Raw genomic sequence first — 15,036 nt, 5'->3', positions numbered from 1 at the left:
AGAAGGCCACTGTAACTTTTAAAAAGGCACAGAAGAGAACAGAATGAAGGTCAGTAGGAAACATGGACAAACAAAATAGCTTTGAAAATTGAAAAAAGCCTCCCCTTCCTCTTTCCCTATTGCCACCATGCTGATACAGGTCTTCATTCCACCCCTACCTCACCACATCTCCACCTTATCCCCTAACAATCTCTTTATAGGTCTTCCTACCTCCTTGATATCTTCTTCAACCCAACCTTTTTCATGCAGTGACCAGAAAAATCCATCTTGTGCACAGATCCAATTATTGGCACATACTCACTCAAAAGTCTTCTGAGGCTTCCTAATACTCCCAGATTAGAGCTTGGACTACTCTGCCTGGCATTCAGTGCCTTTTATATAATGGCTTGAGGCAGGGCAGGGGGTTAGAAAAAACCCTAGATTTGATTCAGAAGACCTGGGTTCAAATCCTAGTTCTGTCATGTTCTAGCAGTGTGATCTTGGACCAGTTGGTCTTTTGATCTCTCTAGGCTTCAGTTTATTCCTCTGTAAAATGGGATTAATAAAACCTATATTCCTGACTTTCCAGTAATACTGAGAGGATGAAATGAAAGAATGCATCTGAAGCACAAGATGAATATATAGTTATTGTTACCAGCATCTCCCCATTCTTGGGGTTGAGACTACAGAGAAAACAAAGGCTACAAGCTTGAACCGTGGGATCACCACCACCACCACCACCACCACCACCACCATCATCATCATCAATATATATAGTCCTTAGAGGTTCACAAAATACTTTATATCCAATTTGATTTATTTCTTCTTGTGAGGTTCAATATGAATCAAGTGTAACATGGTAGCCAAAAAAAAAAAAAGGGCCAATCTTTGACTGTCTTGTGAAGCATGGAGTCTAGAATGAGGGGGGCAACTATTCTGCTGTACTTGGCTCTGAACTACACTGATTATCACTGGTAGAACACTTTAAAGCTTGCACAACACTTTGCACATGTTCTTTTAGTGGACTCTCAACATGACTGTGTAAAGTAGATGCCATTATCACCTCCATTTTTTAGATGGGGAAATTGAGGTTTATAGATGTTAATAAATAACATGACTTAACAGGGTCCTATCTAGTTGAGTGTTTGAAGCAAGATTTTAATCCAGGTTTTCTTGATTTTAAGTCTAGGGATCTGATACAATGAATTGGAGACCAGCCCATAAAAGAATTCAAAGGAATTCAGAATGTCTGGCCTGGAGAAGAGAAAGTTTTGGAGGGACTCCCTAGCTTCAACTTTCTGAAAGTACGTAGTACAGCACTTGCATCTAGTAGGTTTTATAAGAATAATAATAAATGTTTCTTGATGTATTGAAAAAGGCTGTGATGGGGAGAGGAAGCAAATATGTTCTGGGTGGTCTCTGAGGGCAGCACTACAACCCTTTTAGGGGTGGTGGTAGATCACAGTGAGGGAGATTTCTTAACTTACTATAAGGAGGAACTTCTTAACAATTACAATTGTCAGAGAAATGCAGCACAAATGATTGAATTTGGAGTGAGAAATGCTCCAGTTTTAGCCCTGTAACTTGCTGAGTGACCTTGGGCAAGTCAATCCCCCCTCCCCCCATTTAAACAGACTGAACTTCAGCATCAGATAGAAAGAACATTTCCATATATACCAAATAAGAGGTTGAAGAGTGCATGAAACCGCATTTCCATTGTCATTTGCTTTTCTTTTTATATGTACAATAATTTAATATGTAACTTTCAAAACTATCTTATTTGTCTGTGCTGTTCTTTTCTGTATACTTCAAAAACATATTTCATTTCCTAGTTCTAGGACCCTGGGCAGGTCACTTAACTACAATTGCTTAGTCCTTAGAGCTCTTCTTCCGCCTTGGAACCAAAATGTGCTATTGATTTTTTTTTCAAATTTGAATTTATTTATTTTACAATATTTTCCCATGATTCCATGATTCATGTTCTTTCCCCCTCTCAGAGCCAATGAGCAATTCCACTGGTCATTGATCAAAACCTATTTCTATATTATTAATATTTGTGTTAGGATGATCACTCAAGTGTCTACATCCCCAATCACATCCCCATCAACCCATGTGATCAAGCAGTTGTTTTTCTTCTGTGTTCCACTCCCACAGTTCTTTCTCTGGATGTGGATAGTGTTCTTTCTCATAATTCCCTCAGAATTGTCCTGGATCATTGCATTGCTGTTAGTAGAGAAGTCCATTATATTTGGTTGTACCACAGTGTATCCATCTTTGTGTATAACGTTCAACATTCTTTTGTCTTCACAATATTGCTATTATTGCTTAAACTGTTCTTCTGGTTCTGCTCACTTCACTTTGCATCAGTTCATATAAATTTTTCCAGATTTTTATGAAACGGTCACTTTCATCATTTCTTATAATACAACAGTGCTCCATTCCATTCATACACCATAACTTGTTCAGCCATTCCCCAATTGATGGTTACCTTCTCAGTGAAATGCTTGTTTTTAACACATCTCCAGTCTTAGAATCAATACCACACATCTTTTGGTGTTGGAATGCTATTGTGCTAAAAGGAATAATGTTCTGGAGGAATGTCATGTGAACTGGAAGATGGTGATGGCAGGGTCAGGGGAATAATTAGGAATCAAGGATGGCAACTTCTGGAAACTTGGGAGGTAAGCAGGCTCAGGTGCCAAAATCTAGGGTGCCTGGAGTCAGGGTCAGAGGTGTATAATTGAAAATCTGTTACCCTAAAAAAGAACTACATTTCCTGAGAGCACACTGACTTCCTATCATTATGTACTTCCTGTAGACAGGGGATATTAGGCTGGGATGTGGAGGGTCCCGCTCTTTTTTTGGCCCTGTCGGCAGCTTGGCTGTGGTGGGTGGGTATTTTTTAATGGCTAATCAACCATGAGCATGTAGTATTTATTTTGTATCCCTTTTATTCCTTTATTTCTAATTGATCATTAATAAATCTCTTAAAATATATTTTATTATTTGAGATTACTTTTAATTCTTACAGAGGTCATGATTAGGGTTTTGATTAGAAGCAAGAATTTTTTGGGCACCAGGGCACCACTTTTTCAGGCATGTGAGAAGACAGTCATCTTTACTGTTTTTCTTTGGCCATTTTAAGCCATTAAGACTTTTTTTTTTACATTGGCCATCTTTGAGAGCTTGGGTGTCTCCCTTTCTGTGAGCCCATTTCCTCATTTGTAAAACAACAGGGTTGAATCTGATAGTCCCTGAAGTCCTCTGGAGCTCAGAATTCCAATTCCTGAGAAACTGAGGTATTCAGCAGGATGCTAACCCAGTTCACTTTTATAGCTAGCCGTCCTGCCTCCTGATTAAAGGGCAAAAAGCCACTCATCCAGAATGCAGATCTGTTGCTGCGTCTACCTGCCACCCCAATGAGGGAGCCACACAGTTGGGCCTATTTTTGGGGAGGCCTCCCATCTTTTTCCTTGGAGGGGGAGGGGTTTGTCTGGGCTAAGTGGCTGTCACAAATGAAAAGTACCTTTTTGTTCTGGTAGCAGGAATGTCTTCGATTTTAAGTGCAGGTCTGAGAGATGGGATTTTGTGAGGGTCCAAATAGAACAGCCAGTATTTACACAGGTGCCTTAAGGCTCACAACACACTTTCTGGGAACTCAATTGAGCTTACATTCCAAAGTAGTTGCTATTATACCAATTACAGAGACAACAAAATTGAGACTAGGAGAAAGGAAGGGACTTGTCTAGTATGAGGCAGGATTTGAATTCTCAAGTCTAGCTTTGTTTTACCACATAGGTGCTCAATTTTTATCTAGACTGGAGATGTATTCATAGGCTCAATGTTTAGATGTAAAAGTCTGTAGTGAGCTAGCTTGCTTGCTCGCTCCTAGAAAGCAGGGCTTGGGGCCTCTTATCCTTCAGCTGCACCCCAGGGATGTCCCACTACGGCAGGCTCAGGAGCCCTGGGTGTCTAGGACAATGCTACAGGCCTGTTTGGATGGGACGGTGCTGGTCTTTCAATGCCCAATTTTAATGCCACTTGCTCTGGGAAGTGGCCCCTGACCCTCCCAATGGGCAACAACTTTTCCTTCAGATCTCTTAGAGCATTTAGACCTCACAATCTATCGTAGCTGTGCTGGCGTCTTGCCCTCACACTTGAAGTGAGGTGTCTCCATCTCCTCTGCCTCCTGGCCACAGGCCTCTGCGTGGAGGTGCTTTAGCAATGGTGGAACAAGCGGCAAAGGGTGTGCGGCTCATGACCAAAAGACCCAAGCTGCATTTGGAAGACATTTATTTAAGGAAGACTCAAAGTGGACAAGAGCAGACCCTGAATCCTACTGAGCCTGGCTGCTCTCAGCAGCCACTTGAGCTGCCCAGTCCCTCTTGTCCCTCACTGATTCTCTCCTCACACAAATCACACTCCGCATGCTCCCCGTGGTCCCTTACTTTCCCCACTCATGGCCAGCATCTCCCAGGATTCCCTTTGCCCTTCACATTCTGTCATTCCTATCCATCCCATCTCACAGTGGAGGAACCTGACCTGTCCTAGGGATGGGGGAGATGAAGTGTAAATCCTGGTCTTCCAGCACCCGGGGCATGAAACTGGCACAGAGCCCTTTCTTGCCCACTGGTCCCAGGGACAGCTTTGTGGAAGGCACTGCTCAGAGCGGGGAGATACTACCTGGACTAGCTGACTTAATCCTGCAGATTAATTTCCCCCCAACATTCTTGAGTTTCCTGGTAACTTAACTGTCCCAAGATTGGGCCTTTAGGCATTGTGGGGTTCACCTCACCTTGTCTCCAGGAAGCCTGTGCTCCCCCGGAGCCAGGAGTGGGACCTCTATTTGTCTGCATATTTGTCTGTTGGGTGGTAGTGCATGGGGAAGGAAAAATGGGAATGGTCTCAGCCATCTCTCTTGTCCTCTAGAGCCCCAAATGATGAGGATGGAGAAGGGAGATCAGCCAGGGCCCTCCCTTGGTGGCTCTATGAGAATGGCGGGGATAAGAGACTGTCTGGAACCCTCTCCTGGGAGTCCTAACTGTTCTGGGGTGAAAGCTGGAACCTGGCTATGGATATACTAGATAAAGAATCAAATAAATAAATCCAGAGTCCTGAAAGGGTGTAAAGAAACCGTCCCTGCCCTAGAACTGAAAGGACAGGAAGATTTCCAGTAGTAGCAGCTTCTCCCACCCACCACCCTATGTCTTGGGGGTTGGGCTCTGGCCCTCCTGGGCTCAGCGGGGAGGGGGGTGGACTGGTCTCAGGAGCCACATCCGACCGGATTTTATTGTTTTTGGGGGGGCGCGGTACAGTCAGGCTGGGCCTCGCTTGGGGGAGGGCTTGGGGCCAGGCCCATCCCCAGCACTAGAGTGTATAGGAGATTTTCTCGGGATGCAGGGGTGCCCGGATGTCCAGCTTGCGGCTCTTGCTGTCCTTGTCCACAATCTCCAGCCGAAGCTTGGGTGGCCGCTTCTCTGACTGGGGGGAGGCATGCTCAGGTGTCTTTAGGAGCTGCTTGTCTGAGTCTTCCACGGTGATTCTTAGGGTGCAGCCTCCTGGAAGCAGGTCCTGCTCGTATGCAGCAGCCAGCTGATTCACAACTCGGCGTTCCACCTGCAGAGGCATTATTCACCTTCATACATCTCCATCCCTAGGCTGACCCCAGTCTAGCCATGCCCACCCCAGCCTGGGGGTCTCCCTGGTGCCTCAGGGAACCCCATTTTCAGCTAAACAAAGTACTCCCCTGGAAGACTGGCAGTCTCCACATAGCACCTCCCGCTGATGAGGGACACGGGGCTCAGAGGATCAAGTGACTTGTTCAAGACTAGTAAAGGGTAGGGGTGAGATCCCAATTCTGATCCTTATGGCTCCAGACATCCAGGAGTCACACACCAGTATCTTTCCCAACCGGTGGTCTGGGAATTCAGGAGGATTAGGGGCTACAGAGAGCTGCTCCCCTTCCAGGGGTTGGATGCCTCCTGTGGGCTGGAGGTTCCATAGGAGAGAGCTCAAGAGCCCTAACTTGGCTGCAATCCTTGGTTGTACCACCTCTTTCCCTAACAATTGTGGGTCAGGTCCTATCACCTGCATGAACAGGGCATCAACAACCCCACAAAACCATCTATTGAGGGGAGGAAGGTTTCTGAGCTGCACTGGAAGGAGCACTCACAATGACGACGTCACATCTCTATTATGGAAGATTTTGGGCCTAAGACCTCACCTCATGTCGGATGGAACGGGCGCCATAATGAACGTTGTAACCATCGACCAACACATCTGCCACCTCTCGGTCCCAAAGCAGTGTGATATCGTGTCTCTGCTTGGCCTGTGAAAGACAAGGACAAAAATATGGGGCCCCAACAAGGGAATAAGAACCTCACTGACCAGAATCTTTCTCCTCCTAGCTTTTTGTTCATTGGAATAGTATACTTGTGTCTCATTTGTTTCCATCAAAAACTCGAGGGATTGTGACATTGGGAGCTCTTAGGTTGACCTCACAATTTTGAAAAAGACTCTCAAGAAGCAAGAAAAGCCTGGGCTAGGGAGCCATCCCATCTCCCTCTAGTTCCTATGACCTGGCCCCACCTCAAGAATGGCTTCCCCCAACACCCCTCTCTTACTCTCTTTGCCCAGAAGGTCAGCTCCTTGTTGACCAGTTGGATTAGCTCTGAATGACAGAAGGGAAGGAAATAGACAATCTCATTGATCCGGCCTAGAAACTCATCCCTCCGGAAATGGGCCTGGGAAAGAGATGGGAGAGTTTAGCTTAGGTTGTAGGGAGGAGACAAGGCCAGGGGATTCACCTGTGGTTTTGCTCGATACCTTTAGGATTGGTCGGATCACATTTTCCTTGAAGTTTTTTGAGATGGTGATCTTGTCACTCAGCTGGACATCCCCTGTGAGAAAGGGAAGAAATTGTCCACTCTGTCCTGAACAGGCCCAGGGATGCTCTGGGAATTAAAAGTCCTGCATGATCTAAGGAACTGAATTGGTACTTCCCAAGTCCCTGGCTAGTAGGGAGGCTAGGCCAGGCCTTGGTTACAGAGGGAGGAGATCACAGAGTGTGGATCTTGATGTAGGAAGTCGGCAGGCAGCGTCCTGCCTAATACACTTCCTTGCTTCTGGCCTTTGTACCCATCTGATGCCTACTTCCTGCTCCTGGAGTCCTTCCCAGAGAGACAGTTTGTTTTCTAATTGTCCTGTATAAGCTCTGACTTCATCCTGTCCCTCAATGACCACAGGCAATTACTGAAGACATTTGTCACTGAATTTTTGTTTCTGGTGATTATCTCTCACTTAAACCAGGGCCTCCTTGAGGAGAGGGGCAGTGCCTCTCCCTTTACAGCAGGGGCTCTGTCACTTCTCTTGGATAATGTGCCCGAATTAACCAGAGGCATCAATAATCAATTTTTTTTTAATGACTCTTACTTTCTGTCTTCAAAATAATTCTAAGGCAGAAGGGCTAGGTAAATGGCACAGCTAGGAAGTGTCTGAGGCCAAAACTGAACCCAGGTCCTACTGATTCCAGGACTGGCTCTCAATCCACTGAGCCACCCAGCTGTCCCAGGCATCAATAATCTTAAAGACTAGCAATCCTTGAAATTCCAACACTGGGATTTCCAGGTTGTATCCCTTCATGATGCCTAGAATAATACTCTGCATGCAGCTGGCACTGTGCTGTACTCCCTCAGGAGAGCCGGACCTCGGAGAGTTATTACACACTGGAAGATGAAGACCCTGCTTCCCCCCCATGCTGCCCACAGCCCTACGCTGCTGAGGCCCAGTCCATACCGAGATTCTCAGCAATCCTATTTCGGCTCATCTCCAGGGCTTCCTGGCGAAGCTGCAAGGCATGCTGGGCTATCTCTTCACTGGCCACATTGGATGTCATGATGAAGATGGCGTCCTTGCAGTCAATGGTCTTCCCTTTCCCATCTGTTAGGCGGCCCTGTGGCAGCAAGCCCCACCCCAAATGCCACAGGTTAGGGATCAGGAAATTCATTCCTGACCCTTTCCGCTGAGACTTATTTTATGTGTCTCAATACTCACTTCTGCTGGAAAGCCTTCTCAGCCTCATTCCACTTACATAGGACCACTGCAATCCCTTTAGAAACACCATGGATCTTATGGATGGATGGTTACCTGTTTGGCTCCTTTTCCTTCTCCCATTAACAAGTACTGATTACTATTTTTAAAACCCTCACCTTCTGCCTTAGAATCAATCCTGTGTATTGATTCCAATACAGGAAGAGTGGTAAGGGTTAGGGGTTAAGTGACTTGCCCAGGGCCACACAGCTAGGATGTGTCTGAGGCCAGATTTGCACCCAGGACCTCCTGTCTTTAGGCTTTACTCTCAATCCACTGAGTTACCCAGCTGCCCTCTTAATAAGTTCTTAAGTGCCTACTATGTGCCAGGCACTCTGGCTGCTCCATGTTTCTCTCTCTGTTCATACTTCCTAAAGTAGGTCCTTGCCTAAGGTTGGGGGAGGGGGCTCAACTTCTTCCTCAGAATAGGGGCACCCCACTCAGACTACAGACTCCCCCACTATAGTAGCTCTGTCTCCATCAAGTGGACAGAACTAATTATAGGCATTACAAATCAAATCACTGGCATTTGGCATTTGGGTCATTACAGAATCACAGAAAATGACAGTAAAGCCTCGTTATCTGGCAGCAATCTCAGGCACAGAACTTCAGAGGGAAAACAGAAAGGCTTTGTCTCTTGGTCTTCACTCTGGAGGAGAAAAGCTCAGAGCCTCCAGCACCAGGGCCTTCTGCCTCAGAAGGGAGAGTACACCAAGGTTACTGATCTGACAAGTCTGCTTACCTGGTTTCCCCTGACAACTTTCAGTTATTAGGTTACAAAGAAAGTAAGATGAAGGAAGTGGACAGCACATGCTGACAAGGGTGAGCTGGGATGGATGACAGAGAAGGAAGGGGCTGAATACAAGTTTCAGTAGGCTCCTGGTGGGTTGGCAGAAGAGGGAAAGAGCCCTCCTTCGGTCTGTAGACTTGGGGCATAAAAGGTGGAATATAGGGTAGAGGCCAAGGAGGGATCCAGAAATTAGCTCTCAGGAAATTGAAGGTAAAAGTGACTAACCTGAACTGTGGAAAAGATGGCTGCATGGAGGGGGTGGCACCCAAATTTGGTCTTAAAGGAAAGATTGGGGATGGGGAGAGATATTGCAATCAAGACATGAGGAAATTTCAGTCATTAGATTTGGGGCACTGGTGCTGTCTAGCCCTGACTTCTGGCTCCTGAGGCCCAGCTCGGGTCTGGCCTTGTCCAGAAAGACTTTACTAATTTTCCCCACAATCCAGCCAGGAAGGAGCTCTCTTTCCCTGGGATGTTCCAGTGTAGCCTCAAAACTCAACTCATCTGATGTAGAATTCATTCTATTTCCATCTAAACCCATCTTGTCCTAATGCCTTGCCAGTCTTGACGATGCCAGCATCCTTCCATTAAGCCAGGCATCCCTGAGCCTTGGAATCTTCTTTGAATGTTCTCTGTCCTTCCAACTCCTGTATGCACTTACTATTGGCACTCAGTTTTACCTCTCCACAGTCTTTGCCACTTGTCCTGTTCTCTCCAGGACTGTGGCACTACTGTGCTCATTCGGGCCCTCATCTTTGTTCAATCAGTTAACAAGTACTAAGTATGCACTGGGCTAGGCACCAGACACAGCTATCAAAAATGGGAAAATTTCAATTCAAAAGAGGGAGATGAGGACATATTTAAGTATATACCAAATACAGTTAAATAGAAAGAAAGTAGTTAAACAGAGGGAGAAAAGCTTCCTGTAGAAGGTGGTGTTTAAGTTGCACCTTGAAGGAAGAGAGGGCTTCTCTGAGGTGGAGGTGAGGAGGGAGCATGCCAATCTTTCCCTTCATCCTTCTCAGCCTGGAAAACATGTCTGTCCCTTTGTCTCATTCCCATTCATTGATCAAGTTCCTCTTGGAGCTTCCACTTTGAGGACATGTCCAGACCAGCCATCTTTACTCCCTTCCAGCTCCCCTGGTTACTCCTGCCTTCTTCAGCAAGCTTTCTCCCACCATCACAGGCTGTTTTTCTAGCTCCCTTTTAGGTGTGATCTTCCTCCCATTAGAGTGTATATTCCTTGAGAATGGGGGGGACTATCTTTCCTTTTGCTTTTGTTTAGATTCCCAGCTTAATAAATGCTTGCTGACTTGACTCCAAGCAGGTGGATGGCTAGTGCCAAGGCAGGAGCTTGGAAATGGAACTATCATGTGTGAGGAACAGAGGCCAGTTTGACTGAAGAGTGCAGAAGAGGTAGTAATGGACATTGAGGCTGAGATTTACTTGTGGATCTCCTTGACTCTGGTCTTCCTTTCTTCCAGTCCGAGGACTGAGCAATCTTTCTTACACATAGATCTACCCATATCACTTCCTTGCTCAAACTCCTTCCTTTTTCCCCTACTGATTACAGGCTAACATACAAATGAAGTACTTCCACCTGGCATCGCAGGAGCTCTACAACTTGGCTTCAACTTTCCCTTCTGGTCTCATTTCTCAACAATGCCCTTCATGTCCTCCGCAGTTTGGCGTTGTCTGTCTCCTTCCTTTGTGTGTTCACACATACAAGACATGCTTTTATTTCCCTTACATCTTGAGTGCAATGTCCCCACACCAGTCTTTAACTACCCCCTCCATGCAACGTTCTCTTCCACAGCTCAAGTGGGTCTCATACATTTAATTTTCCGGGAGCTAATTTCTGGATCCCCCCTTAACCCCTATCCCATTCCACCTTTTATTGTTCATCATGCTACCTCCTTTCTCCTTCACTCCCAAATGTAAGCTCCTACAGAGCAAGGACTGTGCATTTCTTCTTTGTACTGAGGGACAAACCTAACATTTGATACATGCTAAGTGCTTAAGCGATGTTTCTTTGATGGAACTGAGCTCAATTTTGGGTACTGAGGGCCTGACCACATGGGCTCATTGGAAGTCAGGTGGTCTTCAATCTAGCCTTGGCCCTGCCACTGATGGAGAGATTTGGGACAAGGCCTTTTCCCAAGTTTCAGATTTTTCCTTTGCAAAATAAAGAAGTGGGTTTAGATAGTCTAAGATCCCTTCCACCCCTGGTACCATATACTCTAGAGGCCTTCTCACCTCTGATATTCTATGTTCTATAGCCTTTGTAGGAATGAAATCCTTGGCTTCCTACTGTCCTATCCAGTGGCATTCTCATCAACTGACATCCTACTGTGACACCTCATGGTAATCCTGGGCTAACAGAAGGGAAAGCTGGAAAAGCTTGAAGAGAGGACCTGTCAATATAGACTGAGCCTGTTGTCTAGGAAGTTTAGGGAAAAGCTCATTCCAGGTTGGCTGCAGGTGGAAAAGCTGATTGGCAACAATCACCCTTAGATGCTAACTAAGATGTGGAGGGAATCCTCCTCCTTCCCCTAGATTCATGAAATATTGAGGTATACATTCTATGCTCTATGTCACTTCCTGGGCTGACAGTCTCTGGTACTCCTGGGCTTAGCTGGACATTTAATTCCATTCAGAGGGGCCTTCTGCTACCTGCACTATGCCTTAGATCCTTCCCAGGGAATTGGTGGTGGTGGGGGGGTGGATTTGGAGAAAGTCAAATAGAGAGGTGACAAGATGTTGGCCTGCCCCATTTCACTCTGGTGAATGGAGAGTTTGTGGTACTTTGCAGCCCTTGAAAGAAAAAAAAATTGGAAATATGAAAGTTTAAGAGCCTGGAGGTAAGAGTGTGGAGATCTGAGTTCTAGTCTTGGCCTTGCCATTAGTGGGCTATAGCACTTGTAGGAAGACTTTTTTTTTCTTGCTGGGGATCATTTTTCTTCCTTTGTGAAGTGGTGGGATTTACTGGTATCAATGTGGGTTTTTAGATATTCTGCCATCTATGCCTATCAGAAATGAGGTATCCAAATCAGAAGTGATTTGGAATGGGCAGGCAGGGAGATAACACTGGTGAGGTCTTCTTTCTTTCTGCTCTTCTGGTGTCTGTGCGGCTCAGGGCAGGGAGACAGTATGGTGATGCTGAAGGAGTCCTGGCCTTCAAGTTAGGATCTGACTCTTGAAATCTAGGCTCTTTTAGGGCAACCCTGGGCAACTCATTCTTCAAAAAAGTTTGAAATTCTTTTCTAAGCCTCATTCTAACCTACAAGGAGGACCTGATTTCTGATACAAAAATGAAAGAAGTAATTATTTTAGCTTAGAATTTATGATAGAGAAGACAAAGAAAGTTGGGCACAACTGGATTATGTACCTTAGATTTTGGGGTTCAGAGAAAGAATAAGAAGGATCCTGTGGCCTAAATAAGCCCAAGATGGATGAGAGGTTCACAATAATGAAATTCTGAAAACAAAGAGATCATTCCAAAGAGGAAGATTAGGGGAGTTGTCTAAAGAGATGGATGTGGATGCACAGGGAACTCTGACAAATTGAGACTTAAAAAAGGCATGGATAGAAGATGGAATTAAGAGCATTTAATGAAGAATGAACACAAAAGAGTGGCATGATCCCCATAAAAATAATATAAGGATAACAAAAAGAGTTTAAAAAAACTATGTTGGAGAGAAGAGGAAAACCAAAAAAGAGATAGGACCAATGCATGGGGTGGGATAAATCATGGTAAGGGGCAGAACTACGAGATTCTTACTTCTGGGTTTTTGGCCAGAAATAATATGATGAGAGAGCATGTAACTTCCCTGGATGTCATTAAGGTCACCAAATATGAATGAACTCTATTCCCAGGATAATAACAGTGGGTCACATTCATACCATGTTTTACTTGATCCTGACAACTAGCCTGTGAGCTAAGTACCACAGGCATTGCTGTCCCTGTTTTAGAGATGTCTTCCCACTCAAGCACACATTCCACTATAAAAACTGGTAAATGTTATTGCTGAGCATTATTGGAGAGGTTTTTGAAAGATTATGGAGAACAGGGCAGTTGTAGGAACAGAGAAGAAAAATATATCAATATTCAAAAAGGGGAATAAAATGAACCACACAGACCAGGGAGCTTGACTCCAATCTCTGGAAGAAATCTGGAGTTAAAAGGATGATCTGTGAGCATTTAGAAGAGAAATGATGATTGCTGGCTTGAACAAGAACAGATTTTCATACCAAACTAATCTCATTCCTTTCCTTTCTGGGCCATGGTGCTGAACTGGTGGATTGGGGTGTGCCACAGATGCAGGATGGTACACAGGAATCCTATGTGTTAGCAAAGAGCCTCATAATCTCTAAAGCCAGTCTTGCAGGAAGGATGGGGATGTAGGCTAAATGACAGGACAAGAAGACTAGACCCAGGGATTTGGAACTTAGAGGGAAGCCTCTAGAGAAGTGCCCCAAGGATGAGTTCAAGTACATAAAAGGTTGTTCTGTGAAAGAGGGACAAGGATTATTCTGTTTGGTACCCAACTGCACATCTTGGAACAATGCACAAAAGTTGCAGAAGAGTAGATTTAGGCTGGATATAGGAGAATCTTCCTAATAATGAGAGCTATCCAAAAGTAAAAAGTGATATGTTGGGAGCTGGTGGGAAGTGCCTTTCTGTGGGTCTTACTGCATCATATGGTATGCCAAAGATATCATGGAGGGGCTTTCTGTTAAATTTTAAGTTACACTACAGGTCTCTCCCAGTCTTAAAATGGTGGCATGCTTTCATTTCCCCAAACCTTAGTTTCCTTATCTGCATAATGGGGACAGTTACTTTTGTGTTCACTCTTGCAAAGGCTGCTGTGGAAAATGTCCTGTTAGGTCTACAGAAATAGGAGTTATTGTTATTACTGACTGGCTGGCCTGAAATTAGGCCAGTCACCCTCGAAAGCTCTCCCTGTACCCCAAGGGAAGAGATCTATGTGTTCCAAACTTTCTGCAGAAGCCCCCTTGCTGCCCAGTGAGGTCACACCCCTCTGGCTCTGGCTGGAGCAATAACCAAGTAGCAATTTCATTTTAAGAGCTTGGTAGAGCAGCAGAGCCTGCCACTGTGCCGAGCAGGGAGGGGGCGCAGGTGCTGTGTGACGGCTCCAAGGGGTGACGTTCACCATTCCTAATGTTCCTGTAGCAGCTGACATGGGAACCTTTGCAAAGACTCATTTTCCTGGGCAATAAAAAAACCACCCAAACAAACAGCTCAGGCCCCATCCGTCCCAGTCCCGGGGGCTGTCTGCCTACCCAGCCGAGGACACAAATCCTGGGTGGGGGCTGGCGATGAGCACTGAGGTTATTGGCCTGTCAAAACTGCGCTACAGGAATTGATTTCACATTGAGCTGCTGGGCGGGTGATCTATGCAAGAAACAATTGCGATATTAATCCTTAAAGGGAAGGGAGGGGTAGGGGTGGCTGTATGAAAAAGGCAGCTCTGGGTCAGGCTGTTTCTCTGCTGGACCTATTTCTGCCTGATACTCTAACCCCCCAAAAGAGCCTTGGCAAACTGCTCATATTTTGTAGGACTTCACCATTAAAGATGCTGTACATTTGTTATCTCACTTGATGTTGCATTGGATAAAGATCAATAAATTTGGATTTAGGAGACCTGGTATGAGTGCCAGTTCTGCCATCTAAATCTGTTGAAAGGTTCATATAGAGGGCTTGGAGGGACTTCAGAGTCTAACCTTTCATTTTACAGAAGAGGAAACTGAGGCCACTGACAAAAGATCAGTGACTCATCTAAGGGTCATGAAGGTGGGTTGGGATCAGAGGCTGGATGTGAACCAGAGCTGGTGCTCTTTCCACTAGACTATTGTATCTCCTTCAAAGGAGGGGCCTGGTTGGGGATGGAGTGTGTGTGTGTCCCCAAAAATAGTCCATGGGTTGGGGTGGGGGCTTACAAGGCCAAGGAAACAGCCTGAGGGAGCTAGCTACCAAGGAAGGCTGAGAGGAGTTATATGTGCCGACACTAATTGTATTTCACACGAAGAACACTAATTGGCTAATTGCATTTCAGCCACCAGCTGTTGGAGCGGCCTCTTTCTTAGCAGCTGCCTTTGCCCAGCTCTAGTCTTTTCTCTGGAGGGCTGGAAAGGGGGCTGCAGGCGGGCTCCTTGCC

At 45.6% G+C, this 15,036-nt stretch overlaps 1 protein-coding gene across 9 annotated transcripts in view; it reads right to left on the bottom strand.

Moving 5' to 3' along the window:
• Positions 1–4,255: 4,255 nt before the first annotated feature.
• The window catches only part of CLPB (ClpB family mitochondrial disaggregase), a 203,164-nt gene continuing 192,383 nt past the window's right edge, over positions 4,256–15,036 (bottom strand). For 6 of the 9 annotated variants that reach the window (XM_007491041.3, XM_007491042.3, XM_007491043.3 and 3 more), the window contains 5 exons: positions 7,774–7,930; positions 6,805–6,878; positions 6,603–6,722; positions 6,203–6,307; positions 4,256–5,595 (listed from right to left, as the gene is read on the bottom strand). In XM_007491041.3, the coding sequence (XP_007491103.1) occupies positions 5,347–5,595; positions 6,203–6,307; positions 6,603–6,722; positions 6,805–6,878; positions 7,774–7,930 (705 nt within the window). In that variant the 3' untranslated portion in view covers positions 4,256–5,346. The remainder of the gene's footprint in view (positions 5,596–6,202; positions 6,308–6,602; positions 6,723–6,804; positions 6,879–7,773; positions 7,931–15,036) is intronic. The other 3 variants (XM_056795035.1, XM_056795037.1, XM_056795038.1) reach the window with 1 other exon arrangement.

The sequence above is a fragment of the Monodelphis domestica genome, chromosome 4 (genome assembly GCF_027887165.1).
Source record: "Monodelphis domestica isolate mMonDom1 chromosome 4, mMonDom1.pri, whole genome shotgun sequence".
Classification (NCBI taxonomy): domain Eukaryota; kingdom Metazoa; phylum Chordata; class Mammalia; order Didelphimorphia; family Didelphidae; genus Monodelphis; species Monodelphis domestica.
This window is presented reverse-complemented; position numbering and strand designations above follow the sequence as displayed.